Source organism: Vicia villosa, linkage group LG4 (assembly GCF_029867415.1).
Source record: "Vicia villosa cultivar HV-30 ecotype Madison, WI linkage group LG4, Vvil1.0, whole genome shotgun sequence".
NCBI classification, from domain to species: Eukaryota; Viridiplantae; Streptophyta; class Magnoliopsida; order Fabales; family Fabaceae; genus Vicia; species Vicia villosa.
Window position 1 is genome coordinate 7605596 of NC_081183.1, and position 20122 is coordinate 7625717.

General features: G+C 32.4%; 2 protein-coding genes across 12 annotated transcripts; one reads left to right on the plus strand and one right to left on the minus strand.

Annotated features, from left to right (window-relative positions):
* Positions 1 to 8004: 8004 nt before the first annotated feature.
* On the plus strand, positions 8005 to 14878 carry LOC131594406 (uncharacterized). Of its 9 annotated transcripts, none has more exons than XR_009281361.1 (4): positions 8005 to 8130; positions 8222 to 8346; positions 12166 to 12290; positions 13140 to 14586. XR_009281361.1 is itself a non-coding variant. In XM_058866525.1 (4 exons), the coding sequence occupies exons 1-4, from the start codon at positions 11996 to 11998 to the stop codon at positions 13525 to 13527; spliced, it is 417 nt and encodes a 138-aa protein (XP_058722508.1). In that variant the 5' UTR covers positions 11842 to 11995; the 3' UTR covers positions 13528 to 14602. The 9 variants fall into 9 exon arrangements, 2 of the variants coding, with proteins under 2 accessions (XP_058722508.1, XP_058722509.1); XR_009281363.1 differs by having other exon boundaries at positions 8008 to 8099; positions 13140 to 14589; XM_058866525.1 differs by lacking the exons at positions 8005 to 8130; positions 8222 to 8346 and adding an exon at positions 11842 to 12043 and having other exon boundaries at positions 13140 to 13188; positions 13333 to 14602.
* Positions 9805 to 11663, minus strand: LOC131594407 (alpha-glucan phosphorylase, H isozyme-like). Of its 3 annotated transcripts, none has more exons than XR_009281367.1 (4): positions 11253 to 11663; positions 10700 to 10888; positions 10469 to 10590; positions 9805 to 10391 (listed from the first exon to the last, which is right to left on the minus strand). XR_009281367.1 is itself a non-coding variant. In XM_058866529.1 (4 exons), the coding sequence occupies exons 1-3, from the start codon at positions 10855 to 10857 to the stop codon at positions 10239 to 10241; spliced, it is 369 nt and encodes a 122-aa protein (XP_058722512.1). In that variant the 3' UTR covers positions 9805 to 10110; positions 10204 to 10238. The 3 variants fall into 3 exon arrangements, 2 of the variants coding, with proteins under 2 accessions (XP_058722512.1, XP_058722511.1); XM_058866529.1 differs by lacking the exon at positions 11253 to 11663 and having other exon boundaries at positions 9805 to 10110; positions 10204 to 10391; positions 10533 to 10590; positions 10700 to 10857; XM_058866528.1 differs by lacking the exon at positions 11253 to 11663 and having other exon boundaries at positions 10533 to 10590; positions 10700 to 10857.
* Positions 14879 to 20122: the final 5244 nt, after the last annotated feature.

Genomic DNA, 20122 nt, shown 5'->3' on the forward strand with positions numbered 1-20122 from the left:
TAGCCTTTTGGAAGATTTTCGTGTGCTATTCTACATAAAAGCAACGAAGTTCGTTAAACTTGCATACATTGTTATTTTGGAAGATTTTTGTTGCTATACTACATAAAAAATACGAAGTTCGTTAAACTTTGCTAAATTTGGTATTTTGGGAGATTTTCGTGTGCTATACTTCATAAAAGTCACAAAGTTCACTAAATTTGCAAATATTTGTATTTCGGGAGATTTCTTTGTGCTTTACGACATAAACGTCACGAAGTTTGTAAAATGTGTTTACATTGGTATTTGGGAAATTTTATGTGTGCTATACTACATAAAAGTTACGAAGTATGTTAAACTGGCAAAATTTAGTCTTTCGGAAGATTTTCGTATGCTATACTACATAAAAGTCACGAAGTTTGCTAAACTTTCAAAATTTGGTCTATTGGAAGATTTTCGTATGTTATACTAAAATGTCACGAAGTTTGTTAAACTTGCATAATTTGGTCTTTTGGAAGACTTTCGTGTGCTATACTTCATAAAAGTCACGAAGTTTGTTAAACTAGCATACATTGGTATTTTGGAAGATTTTCGTGTGCTATAATATATAAATGTCACGAAGTTTGTTAAACTTGCAAAATTTTGTCTATTGGAAGATTTTTGTATGCTATACTACATAAAAGTCACGAAGTTTGTTAAGCTTGCAAAATTTAGTGTATTCGAAGATTGTTGTGTGCTATACTACATAAAAGTCACGAAGTTCGTTAAACTTGCAAAATTTGGTATTGTGGGAGATTTTCGTGTGTTATACTACATAAACGTCACGAAGTTCAGTAAACTTGTATAAAATTGGTATTTTGGAAAAAAATTGTGTGTTATACTACATGAAATTCACTAAGTTTGTTAAACTTGCAAAATTTGGTCTTTTGGAAGATTTTTGTGTGCTATACTACATAAAAGTCACGAAGTTCGTTAAACTAGCATACATCGGTATTTTTGAATATTTTCGTGTGCTATACTACATAAAAAACACGAAGTTCGTTAAACTTGTAAAACTTGGTATTTTGGGAGATTTTCGTGTACTATATATTATACTACATAAATGTCACGAAGTTCTATTAACTTGTATACATTGGTATTATGGAAAAGTTTCGTGTGCTATACTACATAAAAAACACGAAGTTCATTAGACTTGCAAAATTAGGTAATTTGGAAGATTTGCGTAGGCTATACTACATAAACGTCACGAAGTTCGTAAACTTGTATACATTGGTATTTTGGAAAATTTTCGTGTTCTATACTATATTAAAGTCACGTAATTTGTTAAACTTGAAAATTTTAGTCTTTTGGAAGATATTTGTGAGCTATACTACTTAAAAAACTCGAAACTCATTAAACTTACAAAATTTGGTATTTTGGGAGATTTTCGTATGCTATACTACATAAAAGTCACAAAGTTCGTTAAATTTGCAAAATTTTGTATTTTGGGAGATTTCTGTGTGCTATACAACATAAACGTCACGAAGTTTGTAAAACGTGTTTACATTGGTATTTGGGAAATTTTCTGTGTGCTATACTACATAATAGTTACGAAGTATGTTAAACTGGCAATATTTAGTCTTTTGGAAGATTTTTGTGTGCTATACTACATAAAAGTCACGAAGTTCGTTAAACTTGCATACATTGGTATTTTGGAAGATTTTCGTGTGCTATACTACAGAAAAAACACGAAGTTCGTTAAACTAGCAAAATTTGGTATTTTGGAAGATTTTCGCATGCTATACTACATAAAAGTCACGAAGTTTGTTAAGCTTGCAAAATTTAGTCTTTTCAAATATTTTCGTGTGCTATACTACATAAAAGTCATGAAGTTCGTTAAACTTGCAAAATTTGGTATTTTTGGAGATTTTCGTGTGCTATACTACATAAACGTCACGAAGTTCAGTAAACTTGTATAAAATTGGTATTTTGGAAAAAAAATTGTGTGTTATACTACATGAAATTCACTAAGTTTGTTAAACTTGCAAAATTTGGTCTTTTGGAAGATTTTCGTGTGCTGTACTACATAAAAGTCACGAAGTTCGTTAAACTAGCATACATCGGTATTTTTGAATATTTTCGTGTGCTATACTACATAAAAAACACGAAGTTCGTTAAACTTGTAAAACTTGGTATTTTGGGAGATTTTCGTGTGTTATACTACATAAACGTCAGGAAGTTTTTTAAACAGGCAAAATATCGTGTTTTGGATGATTTTCGTGTGCTATACTACATGAAAGTTACGAAGTATGTTAAACTGGCAAAATTTAGTCTTTTGGAAGATTTTCGTGTGCTATACTACATAAAAATCTCGAAGTTCGTTAAACTTGCAAAATTAGGTATTTTGGAAGATTTGTGTGTGCTATACTACATAAACGTCACGAAGTTCGTAAACTTGTATACATTGGTATTTTGGAAAATTTTTGTGTTCTATTATACATAAAAGTCACGAAATTTGTTAAACTTGAAATATTTAGTCTTTTGGAAGATATTTGTGTGCTATACTACATAAAAAACACAAAATTCGTTAAACTTGCAAAATTTGGTATTTTGGAAGATTTTCGTGTACTATACTACATAAACGTCACGAAGTTCGTAAACTGGTATACATAGGTATTTTGGAAAATTTTCAAGTTCTATACTACATTAAAGGCACGAAGTTGGTTAAACTTGCAAAGTTTCGTCTTTTGGATGATTTCCGTATGCTATACTACATAAAAGTCAAGAAGTTTGTTAAGCTTTCAAAATTTAGTCTTTCGGAAGATTTTCGTGTGCTATACTACATAAAAATCACGAAGTTCGTTAAAATTGCATACATTGGTATTTTGGAAGATTTTCGTGTGCTATACTACATAAAAAACACGAAGTTCGTTGAACTTGCAAAATTGGTATTTTGGGAGAATTTCGTTTGCTATACAAGATATACGTCTGTTAGCTGAAGATTTCGTTTTGTAATATTTGTCCTTCGAAGAAGTGGAAAATCGAAGGAAAGATGGTTACTGATGGCCATCCCTTAAGAAAATAAAAGAATGGCTACTGATGGTCATGCTTCGAGAATAAAGATTTTTAAGTTCGTTATGAAGATAATGAATACTGAAAGCTAGTGAAAGTATGTGTCTTCGGGGACTTAGACAAAATTTATAAAATATATTCAAGTATTATTACTTAGCGTGTTTTCGTAGTGTTTTAATACACTGCCACGCGTCGAAGACGGACTCAGGCGGGAAGATTTGAAATTCGAAGACGGTTTCGTAACTGTCCAAGTAACAGATGGCGTCGCTAGAAGTTCTTATGAGAGACGTGGCAGCAGATTAGTATAGGACCGTTAAGGTCGAAACTAGTATAAATAGGAGTCTTAATGTTAGGATTCTGTGTGTTCATTTTGTACAAATCACTCACATATTTACTCAAGTATCGAGCGTTAAGAGAAAGAGTTCGCTGAGAAAATGTACGTATGACACCACCACTTTAATACATGTGTATTATCTTTCGTTTTCAAATATCTTTCAGAGTTACTGCATTCCATTTACTTCTTGCCATTTACATTTCTGTATCTTTATTTTAATGCCATTTACTTTCGAATTACTTTCATGTTGTTTACTTTCAAAGTCTTTAACGTTTCTGCATTTTAAGATTCCTTACGTTTTAACAGTTCTTTAATTTCATATGTTATGTTACTTATCTTTTATTGAAGTCATACTTACATATAACAAAGTGATTATCAAGATTATTTGTTCTTTAATCGAACAGCGCTTACTGACAAAGATGAATCATGAATATGGTTCAAATGAACATTGATAACAATCTTTTTGATTATGTGTCCTAGGATCAATCTAGTCGATCCTGCAAGTAACCAAATCATATTTATTATAGTTTGGAAGACTAGCGGTTGTTTACCGGAAATCACCGTAAACAACGTCACGAAGTTCATAAACTTGTATACATTGGTATTTTGGAAAAAATTTGTGAGCTATACTACATCAAAGTCAAGAAATTTGTTAAACTTACAGAATTTAGTCTTTTGGAAGATTTTCGTGTGTTATACTACATAAAAGTCACGAAGTTCATTAAACTAGCGTACATTGGTATTTGGAAGATTTTAGTATCCTATATAATATATAAAAGTCACGAAGTTTGTTAAACTCGTTAAATTTGGTCTATTGGAAGATTTTCGTATGCTTAGTACATAAAAGTCACGAAATTTGTTTAACATGCAAAATTTAGCCTTTTGGAAGATTTTCGTGTGCTATACTACATAAAAGCCACGAAGTTAGTTAAACTTACATACATTGGTATTTTGGAAAAAATTTGTGTGCTATACAACATTGGTATTTTCGTGTGCTATACTGCATAAAAGTCATAAAGTTCGTTAAAATTGCAAAATTTTGTATTTCGGGAGATTTCTTTGTGCTATACTACATAAACATCACGAAGTTTGTAAAACGTGTTTACATTGGTATTTGGGAAATTTTCCGTGTGCTATACTCCATAAAAGTTACGAAGTTTGTTAAACTAGCAAAATTTAGTCTTTTGGAAGATTTTCGTATGCTATACTACATAAAAGTCACGAAGTTCGTTAAACTAGCATACATTGGTATTTTAGAAGATTTTCAAATGCTATAATAAATAAAAGTCACGAAGTTTGTTAAACTTGCAAAATTTGGTCTATTGGAAGATTTTCGTACGCTATACTACATAAAAGTCACGAAGTTCGTTTAACTTGTATACATTAGTATTTTGGAAAATTTTCGTGTGCTATACTACATGAAATTCACGAAGTTTGTTAAACTTACAAATTTTAGTATTTTTGAAGATTTTTGTGTGCTATACTACATAAAAGTTACGAAGTTCATTAAACTTGCATGCATTGGTATTTTGGAAGATTTTCGTGTGCTATACTACATAAAAGTCACGAAGTTCGTCATACTTGCAAAATTAGGTATTTTGGAAGATTTTACTGTGCTATACTACATAAACGTCACGAAATTTGCTAAACTTGTATACATTGGTATTTTGGAAATTTTCTGTGCGCAAAACAACATAAAAGTCACGAAGTATGTTAAACTTGCATAATTTAGTCTTTTGGAAGATTTTCGTGTGCTATACTTCATAAAAGTCACGAAGTTCGTTAAACTAACATACATTGGTATTTTGGATGATTTTTCGTGTGCATAATACATAAAAGTCTTGTAGTTCGTAAAATTGTATATATTGGAATTTTGGAAAATTTTCGTGTTCTATACTACATAAAAGGCTCGAAGTTTGTTAAACTTGAAAATTTTTGTCTTTTGGAAGATTTTCGTATGCCATACTACCTAAAAGTAAAGAAGTTTGTTAAACTTTCAAAATTTAGTCTTTTGGAAGATTTTCGTGTGGTATACTACGTAAAAGTCACGAAGTTCGTTAAACTTGGATACATTGGTATTTTGGAAGATTTTTGTGTACTATACTACATAAAAAACACGAAGTTCGTTGAACTTCCCAAATTTGGTATTTTAGGAGATTTTTGTGTGCTATGCTACATATATGTCACGAAGTTCGTAAACTGGTTTACATTGGTATTTTGGAAAAAATTTGTGTGCTATACAACATCAAAGTCAAGAAATTTGTTAAACTTGCAAAATTTAGTCTTTTGGAAGATTTTTGTGTGTTATACTACATAAAACTCACGAAGTTCGTTAAACTAGCATACAATGATATTTTGGAAGATTTTCGTGTCCTATATAATATATAAAAGTCACGAAGTTTGTTAAACTTACGAAATTTGGTCTAATGGAAGATTTTCGTGTGCTATACTACATGAAATTCACGAAGTTTGTTAAACTTGCAAAATTTAGTCTTTTGGAAGATTTCCGTGTGCTATACTACATAAAAGTCACGAAGTTCGTTAAACTTGCATAGATTGGTATTTTGGAGATTTTTGTTGCTAAACTACATAAAAAATACGAAGTTCGTTAAACTTGCAAAATTTGGTATTTGGGGATATTTTTGTGTGCGATACTACATAAAAGTCACGAAGTTCGTTAAATTTACGAAATATTGTATTTTTGGAGATTTTTGTGTGCTATACTACAGAAACGTCACGAAGTCTGTAAAACGTGTTTACATTGGTATTTGCGAAATTTTCCGTGTGCTATACTATATAAAAGTTACGAAGTATGTTAAACTGTCGAAATTTAGTCTTCTGGAAGATTTTCGTATGCTATACTACATAAAAGTCATGAAGTTCGATAAACTAGCATACATTGGTATTTTGGAAGATTATCGTGTGCTATAATACATAAAAATCTTGAAGTTTGTTAAACTTTTAAAATTTGGCCTATTGGAAGATTTTCGTATGCTATACTACATAAATGTAACGAAGTTTGTTAAACTTGCATAATTTAGTCTTTTGGAATATTTTTGTCTGCTAGACTACTGTTACCCTAGGATTTCGACTTACTAAATAAATGGGCAACTAAGGCCTAAAATTGGCAATTGGGCCTCTATTTGGTAAAAAAGGCCCTAAATTGGTAATTGGGCCTCAAGTTAAGATCTACATTACCAGTTGGGTCGAAGCGATTCAACCAAATAGCTTTTAGTAGTCGAAGCTGTTCGACTGGGAAGATCGTCTGAAGCTTTAGCGTTCGACCAGACCAAAAGGATGCGAAGACTTAAGGATTTTTAGCTGCAGAAAATGAAATGGAAGTCGAGAGGCAGTAGAAGTTAAGGAGCAGTTCCAGACAGTTTTCTGGCAGTTCTCACAAGACGCGTGGAAGTCTCACAATTGAAGATCTTGCATGTCGAAGACACGTGTTGACTGATAATCAGTCGACCGTTAGTAGTAGTTATTTTTTATTCTCTATTTAAGCAAGTTTTATAGGAATAGTTAGGGGTCCGCATTTTCTACATAAACACAAGTAAACTCAAATCTCAGCGCAATGAGTAACGAGTGCAACTTCAGAATGTATGTATGCGTACCAGTTTAATTAAATGCAATCATTTTACATTACATTTTATCTTTCAGTGTTTACTTTCAGTGTTTAATTAAATGCAATCATTTTACATTACATTTTATCTTTCAGTGATTTACTTTAAAGCCTTTAATTTCAGTGTTTACTTTTACGTTAAAGTCACTATTTACATTTAAAACAAATCAGATACACATAATATAACAAAATAAAGCAATCAGTCCTGGAGTATTCTAGTTGACTCCGCAAAGTAACCTTTAAAAAGGAAACTAGCACTTGTTTACCAGTTTTCTGGGTAAACAAATTGGCACACCTGGTGGGACCCGTCGATTGTTCTTTATTTTTCTTTAGTTATGAATGATATTAAGAAGTGGTCGGAAATTAACTAACATGGCTGAAGTTAATACAAATAATTCTGATCTTTCTGGAAATCAAGGAGGTGTTCTGACCGGAGGAACACCACAAAACGCCGCAGATTCGTCCCCATTTGGAGCAACAAATAATGGTGGATCGACGACAGCAATATTGGTATCATCACCAACAAATGTACGGTCACCATTTAATCCATTACGACAGCCGTTTCACGGAATGCTACCTCCACCAGGGTTTAACCCTCAGTTTGGAATGCCCACGTCTATGATGCAAGGTTTGCACACAAATCCTTCATTATATTCTGACAGCATGATGGCTACAAGCACATCAAGTTTGGGAGGTCGACCCATCAAGTTTGTTTAATAATAATTGATAAAAGTAATAAAAGTTGTAAAGTCTTATAAAATTATTTTTAAATTTTATTTATTTAAATTAATCATTAAATGAAAATGGAAAATAAAAATTTAAATAAAAAACCAAAAAACTACTTCAATAAATAATATTTAATCATTGACTTATTTAATCATATTATATTTTTAATTATATTTTAGTTACTGACTTATTTAATTATTTTTTTTTTCAATTAAATTTAGTCACTTATACTACTCTATAATATATTTTTCCAATTAATATTTTTTCAATATTTTAATTGTTTTGTTCACATAGGGATCCAAATTCAGTATATCTAAAAGAAATTGCATCAAATGCATTTTCATGTCTCCTTCATATATCACAAAAGGGCACGACGTGGTGAAACCTACCGTCAGCATCCTTCACTAACAAATTCGCGACGGTGATTTCAACCGTCGTCATTCATTAATTTATTTTTCGCGTTATAATTTATCCCGCTTTTTATGATTCTTCATCTCTTTTTTTCTTTTCAGAATCACCGTCAAAGACCTCTAAGGCTCTTGGAGAATCACCGTCAAAGCATTTCTCTCAACCATTCCGAATCACTGTCACTGCGAATAACCGTCAAAGCAACCACCGTCACTTCCAATTTTAACAGGTTTGTCTTCTCAAACCCTAAATTCCTTCTCAAACCCTAAGTTTCTTCTCAACCCCTAAATCCCTTCTCAAATCCTAAGTTTCTTCTGCAAATTTGTGTGTTAGTTTCATATTGTATATCCATGGGTGTTTATCCTTTCATCTTGAATCTTGAATCTTCTTCATAAATTGATGCAATATATTTAGTGAACAGAGCTAAGAAAAAGATATGCTAGTGTGGTTGTGATGAATGCATTATACTCTTCAGAAATCCCTCTTGTTCTAAATGTTTCTTTCCTTAGATATATTAAAGACATGAAAATGTATTTGGTGAATTTTTTAGTATATCTGAAGAACAAAACATGTTATGTTTCAATCCAACGGTTGAATTTAAAAAATATTAATTCGAGATGTAGTTATTGAACGAGTGTAACTCGTGGTGTAACTCTTCGGGTGTAATTTGATCCCTCCTCTATATATATATATATATATATATATATATATATATATATATATATATATATATATATATATATATATATATATATATATATATATATATATATATATATATATATATATATATATATATATATATATATATATATATATATATATATATATATATATATATATATATATATATATATATATATATATATATATATATATATATATATATATATATATATATATATATATATATATATATATATATATATATATATATATATATATATATACCATAATCATTATGAAGTAAATAATAAGTAATAATTGATATGAATTTATTATTGATAGTAAATGAAAATGTTTTTTATATGTGATTTAGAATTGAAATTAATTTTTATTATTCATTGAAGATAAAACTTATTTAAAATATTGAAAATATACTAATTGTACTAATTACATATATAATTACATAATTTTAAAAAAAACTATTTAAATTGGTATTAATATCAATTATATAAATTTAATGTAATGAGTAGTAGTATATTGAAATTGGTATAAATTAGTTGTACCAATACAATTATTTAAATTGAATGTAGTCATTGATTCTAGTTTTTTTAATTAATGTAGTTTTAAATGATATTAGTACTAATATTTTCAAAAATTTGAAGAAATATATGTAAAATAATATTTTAATATATTATAAGAATAAAAAAGATTAATAGTAATACATACATTTAATGATTTAAAAAATATTTTTAATTATAAAAAATATTTTTAATAAATTTGCAATAAAAGTATTTAAAAACATGTACTCCCTCCAAGTATGTATTACAATTTCAAATATTTGTAGTCAAATTATTTTGAAGGATATAATTGTAGTCAAATGTCTATTGAAGACTATTTATTTTTGTCTTAATTTGTTTTGATATTCTTTGCAGTCTTCAACTCTTTCCATAAATGTATCACATCCAATAAAATATACAATAAAAATGAGATGCATTTTATAATTATAGAATACAAATAGAAATTACAAAATACAAATAAAAATTGTATAATCTATATATTACAGAATACATATAGTAATTATATAATACAAATGAAAATGTATACATCATAGAAGAAACGGTTCTATTGGCAAGTGATCTTCTAGAGAAACTTTTTGGATAATTTCTGCTACTTCAATAGCCTTTATTTCTTCTAAGAATGAAAACCATCAAGGTAATAAGTGAAAGCAATGTCACACTCACTAATATACCAATAATTATCACCCATTTGTGTTTCTTTTTTGCAAATAACCAACAAAACAACGCAATTGTGATAGGGTCCCTGATACCTGCTCAATTAGAGTCAAAACTTTTTTTTCATAATTCCCAAAATAACACTAATTTTCTAATTAACACTCATATATAGAAACAAAAACACTTACTAATTAGTTAGTTTAGAGTAATGGATCCTTATAGATCAAAAAGGGTATTGGCAGGGATCAATTTTCCATGTTCTCTCTGCATACACTTGAATGGTCCTGTCACTACTAAACCTCTCAGAGTCAGCATCATAGAGAATACTCATCTTGATCCACTTCTCTAGTTCAACGATTATTTTATCAGCTGCAGCCTGTAGTGTCATTATAAAATGTTACATTATGGTATAATAAAAAAGAAGAGTGACAATATGGATGATTCAAATACTACATGTGGCTCGAGATAACTCCCAAAATCTGAGCCAAAAAGATATAAATCATTAACCAACTTCAACCGTGTCAGATAAGGATTCAAAGTAGTCTTTATCACCAAAATATCCATCTCGCAGCATCCTAAGAATTTCATAATTAATTTAGTCCATGAAGAAACTAAATAGTGGTCAGAAATTTAATCTGTATATGTTAATAATCTTCTTAAAAAAAGCAACATATGTTTTCATACCTGGAAAATTGTAGAGGAACTTTCAAAGTATATCCTTTCTCACGCAGCATTGCTACTTCTTGCACTTTAACACCAAAGAGAAACTGAAATGCTTTTTGCTCATCAATTGGCATCTCCAAAAGATCCCATAGCTCTACCAAGAACTTAATCATTTTCATACAATATGTCAAATTCTCGCAAGCCAATTACCTGCGGCATAAAGAAGATAAACATTTTTGTTAAAAAATCAGAATAATTTGAATAACACAGATTATGGAAAAGGAAATAAAAAATAAAAGGTAAAAAATAAATAGAAGAAAAAAGAAAGATATGTATAATACATCAAATTCCTCTCTCCACACACGCTTCATCTCTTCCGATTTTCTCTACCCCATCCCATCGTGAAAACCCTCACTCTCTCATTCTTGTTTGATTATCTCACGTTCAAACACAAATCGCCAATGAAAGAATAACCAACATTCAACGAAACCTAAACCCCTTCATCCCTAACCCCAAATTTCGAAATGTTTACAGATCACATGATATAAGATGGAATCAAAGCAAAAATAAATACCACGACAATTTCAACACGACTGATCTACCAAGCTTGAGCGTCAGTGATGACTTTCCGGATAAGAATTTGAATCTGCTTCTACCCGTTTCTTCTTCTGATGCAGATTTTTTTGTGGTTGATCCATTGCTTTTTCGTTCTTACTTTGTTGCTGCGATTATTTCTGGATGTTTGAAGAAAAACACAACAAAGAAGAAATTTTGAGAAGATGAATGTGAGATGCGTGAGGAGGGGGGTCGATTTTTCTATTTTCTGATTTGGTATTCTTGCTTTGGTTGCTATTTATTTTGTTTTATTTTAATTTAAATTGAGAGAAGAAGTAACATTGATGAGAAGGTATTGGACAAAGAAAAATTAGATTGGGAGGAGAAACAATGGATTTTGCCTTGGAAGTTGAAGAGGAAATCTGAAAGGCTTTTGGGCGTGAAAACTTGTTTTGGAAAAGGGAAAAGGCAACATCTATTTAATTGGCTTTAAAAATCAAATAATAGTCATATAAAAAATAATATAATTACTAATTTAATAATAAAGAATAATATTTTATTACTATTAATAGAAACCCACTAAAATATAAGAATGCATGAGAATGAGACATGTGGCAAACTTGCCAAAGTTCTCATTTTGCTTTATTATTATGTATGATGTATGATTTTTCCAATTAATATTTTTTCAATATTTTAATTGTTTTGTTCACATAGGGATCCAAATTCAGTATATCTAAAAGAAATTGCATCAAATGCATTTTCATGTCTCCTTCATATATCACAAAAGGGCACGACGTGGTGAAACCTACCGTCAGCTTCCTTCACTAACAAATTCGCGACGGTGATTTCAACCGTCGTCATTCATTAATTTATTTTTCGCGTTATAATTTATCCCGCTTTTTATGATTCTTCATCTCTTTTTTTCTTTTCAGAATCACCGTCAAAGACCTCTAAGGCTCTTGGAGAATCACCGTGAAAGCATTTCTCTCAACCATTCCGAATCACTGTCACTGCGAATAACCGTCAAAGCAACCACCGTCACTTCCAATTTTAACAGGTTTGTCTTCTCAAACCCTAAATTCCTTCTCAAACCCTAAGTTTCTTCTCAACCCCTAAATCCCTTCTCAAATCCTAAGTTTCTTCTGCAAATTTGTGTGTTAGTTTCATATTGTATATCCATGGGTGTTTATCCTTTCATCTTGAATCTTGAATCTTCTTCATAAATTGATGCAATATATTTAGTGAACAGAGCTAAGAAAAAGATATGCTAGTGTGGTTGTGATGAATGCATTATACTCTTCAGAAATCCCTCTTGTTCTAAATGTTTCTTTCCTTAGATATATTAAAGACATGAAAATGTATTTGGTGAATTTTTTAGTATATCTGAAGAACAAAACATGTTAGGTATTCAACAATTATTCATCTATATTTGAATCTTTTAACATAAGGTTGTTTGAATTGGCTTAGCACTAGTAAGATTGTTTGTTTAGTGAGGAATCAAAAGTGCCAAAGGTTTTTTCTAGAAAGACTTGGGCATTTATGGTTTTATTCAATTCTTTAGATGTCGGGATAATAACATTTGCTACGGTGTAATGGTTACTGCACTTTGTGTAGTAGACATTATTAGTGGAGAGAAAGATTTCGGATTGAAAGTGGCATTACATTGAAAATGTTGATAAGTGAAACTCTCGCTACTTGAAACTGTCTTGCTCAGTGCACAGTTTCAAAAAGAAAATTTGTCTTGGTTTGGAAAATGGCATTGCTATTGCCATTACTAATTGAGGCCTATATCTTCTTTTCAGTATAATCTTAAATGATTGTTGTTAGCTTATTTTTGAAATAGAAGAACTTGCTTTAGTGAGGTCGTCAAATTCGCCTTTTGATTGTCTTGGCTGGTTTGGATTAGGATATTGAGAGCTTCTGGAAGAAAAAGTGCACCTAGTGTTAGGAAAAAGGTTGGAACTGCTGCCATGGCTAGAGATACGTGCTAACCATAACCACCTTTAATCTTCTTTGTTCCATAGTTGATTAGGTTAGCTAACAAAGCGCCGATACTGATGCTTAATGGGAAACCATTGTTTATTTCCGCTTTGTTTTAGGTTTGGTTGCAGTTGCAGGACTGTCTGTTTAGGGAGGTGAATCAGATGCTTAGACTGCTTCCAGTTAGGCTTTTTCTTAATTCAAATTTTCTTCTATATCAGTGTTGGCTCGGGTTGTCCAGCAGTAGCTTTTTATCATTGCGAAGGTGCAGTTGCCTCTTCTCCTTATCAATGTGGTTGTTGGAAAACCAGTGATTCAAGGATGCGAATTTGAATTGTCTCTCTTATGTTCGAATATTTATCATAGTGCCTGGCTCTATCGCTTCGAGACTACGTCACTGGTGGCGCTGTGGCATATTTTCTTTGAAATACCAGAGCAATGTAGTATTGTGTATCTGTTGGTATTTTAGCCATTTTGTGTCTAATCCATTCTGTTTCAAGACGGTTTGCTCTGCTAGATTCATTTTTCACTGATTGTTTCGGTTGGAGCTCTCGATGGCAGCAGGAACAAAATTGAGTTGTAGTAGCAAGGAGGCGGAGATTTATACATGTATCCTAGCAATGTTGCAATATATATAGACTGTGATATTCGTGTTTTTTGGTGGCTGTAAGTAATTTAATCTGTAGAATTTTATCATTACATGGCAGTGGTGTAGTTTGAAGTTTTAAGTATTAAGAATATTGTGTAGATTTGCCAACATGTTTTCCTAATTTTATGGAGTTTCCATGCAATCCATGTAACCAATATTCTAGGAACCATGTGTAAGAATTTTACCATGTGATTTAATCCAAGCTCATGTATGGATGTATGATGAAAATGCACTTCCTTTTATTAGATTTTGAATTATGAATGTATGCCATGTACTTGATTTTGTATGACTTGAATGGTTAATGGCATATGCATGGATTATGGATAGAATTATTTTAATTATTTCTTGTACTATGTATCTTTACCAAATACCATGTACACTTGCTTGTTTTGACGTGTAGTATGAATAATTCCATGACAGAACTGTAACATTGCTCTATGTTTCTTTGTGATGTCTTTTTAAAGTTTAGTTTTTTCAACTTTATCGAGTCTTGTTGCTGTTTGTGGTCAAAGCTTAATTATCTTTTTTCAATTGTAACATTTAATTTCAGTAGGTATTGTTTAAAGTCATTTAATTTAATTTTCTTTTTATGCTCCATTTCAATTATAAAATTTCATTAGATAATATGAATGCAGTAGGTATTAATTCACTTGGAAAATTTCATTAAATAACATTTCTTGAAAAATTCAACTGCCAATTTGTTTAAGTAAATCATGTAATCTTAGTTTAAGAATACACAAGTTAGTGTTGATGATATTTTATTTATTATATGAGTAATGTTGTTTGTTCAATTTGCTATTTCACATGTGCAGAAAAAATTACAAGTTGCAATTAAGGATATTCCCTACCAGAAAATGGGGCATTTCATAAAATATTTGGAAAAGAACAAATGTATTTTTGGCATAATAATACTTATAATTATAAGATTAGGACTTGATATATTTTCGATGCTTTGTACTACATGACATGGTTATGGAACTCGCATTTTACATGGCAATGGAACTCGCATTTTTTTATATTATGATGCTTATTTGATATTAAATGTTTTTTGTTAGAATTAATTTTATTACATTAAAAAGTGATAGAAAAAAATTATAATAGAAATAATTTAAAGGAAAAAATTAATATTTAAAAATATTTTAGTAGAAATAATTTAAATAAAAAATATAATAAAAATAGATAAAAATTAATATTGGTTTAAACATTGAATAATTAGTAGCGATTTATCGTTATCATATATATTATATTTAAAATTAATAAATCAAATTACGGCCGTTTCAACCGTCAGGAAATTAAATTCACGACAGTTTTAAACCGTCACAAACAACATTGAAAACAAAAATTAATGGCATATTTACGACGGTTCCAACAGTCAAGATATCACATTCACGACGGTTTTAAACCGTCGCGAATAACAACTAAATCACAAATCAAAAGCATTTTCACGACGGTATTTACCCGTCGCCATTTCCAATTTAAGTCACGACGGTTGGTATGACGGTTTTTTCAACTGTCGCGAAACCGGTTTGGGACGCACGATTCCGCGACGGCACTACAACCGTCGTAGATTTTAAATTGTGGCAATTTTAACTGTCGTAATCTGTCAAAATAGCCGTCACAATCTGCCAATTTTCTTGTAACCGTTTTAGGTTACTAAAAGCTAGATGTTTTACACAAATTCCTGAACATGAGTTAGTCGAAATGGCTGCAGGCGGGTTAGATTATTCTATCAGGAAGAAGTTAGATACCCAACATTTGAGAGATATGGCGCAACTGGCAGACAGAGTACGCCAGGTCGAAAGGCTAAAGGCTGAAAAGGCTAGGGCTAGTAAGTATCAGAAGAAAGAGAAAATAGCTTATGTTACTACAGGTGAGTTCGACTCTAATAGCGACGATGAATACGAAGAGGGAGAGGTTAACGTGGCTGAATTAAAGCCAGGACCACCTTATATTTGTAAATTGCTAAAACCGTCAAAAGATAAAAATCTGGTTGAAAGTAAAAATGAGAAATTCTCTAGTAAAACGTATTCATTTGATATAACGAAATGTGATGAAATATTTGATTTGTTGGTTTCTGACGGACAAATCATAGTACCCTCGGGACTAAAAAATCCTCCTCTTGAACAAAAGAAAAAAAGAGGATTTTGTAAATTTCATAATTTCTTGGGTCATAAAACTTCTCAATGTGTCCTTTTCAGGGATTTGGTGCAAAAGGCCTTGAAAGAAGGAAGGTTACAGTTTGGAGAAAAGCCAAAGTCATCAATGCAAGTTGATACTGATCCTTTGCAAGTCGAAGAGGCTCACTATACTGAGCTTGCTGACGTGATGATGGTCGAAACTATTGATGGTTTCGTTAGAAAGCAAAACGGTGCTACTGATGGCAAAGTTTTAAACATGGTTTATCCTGAACCAAAAGAAAGTCTTTTGAAATTCCTGGAGAGATGCCACAATAACAACTCTCAAGTTGGATTATGTCCAAGGTGTGATGCTGTTTTCAACGTGAATGCTGCAAATAAAGTGAGGTTCGACCCTCGTCGAGGCAAGAATCGTCAATTCATATATACAGGAGAAAACAGTGGTCGAAGGGCTGGAGAATACAGGAATATGTTTGAAAAGCCAAGAACTTTCCGTCCCAAAACGGATGTCCCTGAAGACAAATGGGTGCGACCCATTAACGTCAGAGGTAAACGTCCAGAGTGGCAGATACAGGGCGATGGAACCAATGCTGAAGGTTCTTGGACGGATAGTGGATCAAAAAGAAAAGATTACATATCTCCAAACTACAAAGGAAAGAACCCCATGACTCGAACGCAATGGAGGCGTTACCAAAGAAGCCACAAGAATGGACAAGAGGGTTCAATAATGGTGCAGGCAGGATTTTCTCACTATCAGTCAAAACCCTTTCATAGGAAGTTGACTGAGGAGCAGGCTAAAATAGCAAATGAAAGATTAGCTGCTGGGATGATCCTAGGAAAGAAATTGATCAAAGAATTGGTCGACGACGATGCTCCAATCCCCAATACAGAAAAAGAGCCTGAGTATTCTCCATTGTCAGACGAAAAAGTCGACGATAACTTTGACATTGAGTAAGATGAATTGCTAATCGACTGTGGGATCGTCTCTGTACTCCCGGTTGAGTTCGACAGAATCTCTGAGGTATCTGAGAATGAAGATGATTTTCTTCCTGACGAGAATGTGGAAGAAACACCTGTTTGTTACTATGTGATGGGAAAAGGAATGGTAGAAGAACAAAAAGCTGTGTTCGAGAGGCCAGGTCGAGGAATGATGTATCATTTGAAGCCCCTATTCATAAGGGCAAAAGTGGACGGAGTTCCTATAAATAAAGTGTTCGTCGATGGTGGGGCTGCAGTAAACTTAATGCCTTATTCCTCACTACAGAAAGTAGGAAAGACTGACAAAGACTTAAGACCCCATAATATGGTACTGTCTAATTATAAGGGTAAGACAAGTGGAATACTTGGAGTAATTCAAGTAAAACTAGCTGTTGGTTCGTCTGTCAGGTCGACCGTATTCATGGCGATCGCATCCCAGGCAAATTTTAAACTGCTGTTGGGTCGGGAATGGATCCATGGGATTGGAGCAGTTCCTTCCACCTTACATCAGCGTGTAGCTATTTGGAGGTCAGATGGTATAGTGGAAAATATTGAAGCTGACCAAAGTTATTACAAAACTGAAAGTGGTCGCAGACATTTCGACCAGCATTTGGCAAATGTAGCTCCTTGCTATAAAGCAGAAGATGTATATCCTTCTGATGAAAGCGTGTCTAAGTATCTGAACTTAGATCCAAATTATGGTTTCATTTGGAATAAAGAAGATCTTAATGAACCATTGAACCAAGAAAGTCCTCCAGAACAGAGGACAATGGTCAAAGAAGATGGCCACTGAGTCAGAATACCTGGCTCGAATAACGGCTTATTTGGCCGAAAACAACGAAAGAGCGGTTTTAGAAGCCGAATTAGAGAAAGAAATGGCTGCTGAGGCCATGATGATGGTAAAGAATGAAAACAATCAAGAAGCCAATCACCAAGTCGAACGACTCGACGGGATATACGATGACGAACCTTTGGGTTTCGAAATGGATCCATCAGGATCAGTAAAAAGGATGCAAGCTCAAGATCCTCTTGAGGAAATTGATCTAGGTGATGGGATCCTTAAAAGGCCTACTTATGTAAGTACGAAGCTTACAAATGACCTAAAAGCCAAGTTGATTCGACTATTGAAAGAATACAAAGATTGTTTTGCATGGGATTACAATGAAATGCCTGGTTTAAGTCGACAGGTGGTGGAGCATCGACTACCATTAAACCCAAGGAAGAAACCTATCAAGCAACTTCCTAGGAGATTTGCACCGGAAGTTATGGAAAAAATCAAAGTGGAAATTGAAAGATTGCAGAAAAGCAAGTTTATTCGAACTACGAGGTATGTCGAATGGTTAGCTAATATAGTACCTGTCATAAAGAAAAATGGTAGCCTCCGTGTATGCATAGATTTCAGAGATTTAAATAAGGCTACTCCTAAAGATGAATATCCCATGCCAGTCGTTGAAATGTTAGTCGACTCTGCAGCCGGATTTGAATACCTCAGCTTATTGGATGGGTATTCAGGTTATAACCAAATTTTTATAGCTGACGAAGATGTACCGAAGACGGCGTTTCGATGCCCAGGTGCTTTGGGAACTTATGAATGGGTAGTAATGCCTTTTGGTTTAAAAAATGCTGGCGCTACATACGAACGAGCCATGAATTCCATGTTTCATGATTTTATTGACAAATTTATGCAGGTTTATATTGATGATATTGTAATAAAATCTAACTCTGAAAATGGTCACTTAGACCATCTTCGACAATCTTTTGAACGAATGAGGAAATATGGACTCAAAATGAATCCTTTAAAATGTGCTTTTGGTGTACATGCAGGGGATTTCCTGGGTTTCGTGGTTCACAAGAAAGGCATTGAAATAAATCAAAATAAGACGAAAGCAATCTTGGAGCTAAAAGCACCAGAAACAAAGAAACAACTCCAGTCATTGTTGGGGAAGATTAATTTCTTGAGGAGATTTATCTCAAATCTAAGTGGCAAGAAGAAGATCTTTTCACCACTTGCAAAACTCAAGAATCAAGATCAGTTCAAATGGGAGATAGAGCATCAACAGGCATTCGACCAAATAAAAGCATATTTAACTAAGCCTCCTATTTTACTACCCCCCAATAGGACAAAGAGTATGAAATTATACATAGCTGCATCAGGCTCGACAATTGGGAGTATGTTGGCCCAAGAAGATGATAATGGCGTCGAAAGAGCTATATATTATCTAAGTCGAACCTTAATAGATGCTGAGACTAGGTATAATGATATTGAAAAATTATGCTTATGTTTATATTTTTCAGGTAACAAACTTAAGCAATATATAAATCCTGTTGATGTGTATGTGTCCTCTTATTTTGATATCATTAAACATATGTTGTCAAAGCCAATTTTGCATAGTCGAATTGGTAAATGGGCATTAGCGCTAACTGAATTCTCCTTAACATATGTTCCTTTAAAGGCTATGAAAGGACAAGTTGTGGCTGATTTTATAGTCGACCATGGGTTAGTTGACTCGTCTGTAAATCAAGTCGAGCAAACTAACTGGAAATTGTTTTTTGATGGTTCTAGTCACAAAAATGGTTCAGGCATTGGAGTTCTAATTATTTCCCCTAAGGGACTTCCAACTAAGTTCCATTACAAAATGAAAGAAGTATGCTCTAATAATGAAGTCGAATATGAAGCCCTGATTACTGGTTTGAAAGCCCTAATAGATTTAGGGGCAACCCGGGTTGAGATTCGAGGTGATTCTGAACTAGTGATTCGACAAATCAAGAAAGAGTATAAATGCATTAAAGAAAATCTAATAATTTATTATGCAATCGTGATACGCTTATTAGAAAATTTCGAACATGTTGAGATCTTGCATGTACCAAGATCCAACAATTGCATTGCCAATGAATTGGCGCAAATTGCTTCTGGGTATAGAGTTTCTAAAGACAAGTTGGAAGATATGGTCGAGATTAAGAACAAAGAAACTCATGAAGTATTAGATAAATTGGGTCAATTATCGACGTCAAAATTTGAGGGGGTAGATGATGATGTTGAAGATAAAAATTCATATGATGATGATGTTGAAAATAAAAATTCATATGCCTTTGAAATTTTTGCCATCGACAATATGACTGACGCTGATTGGAGAAACCCATTGGTCA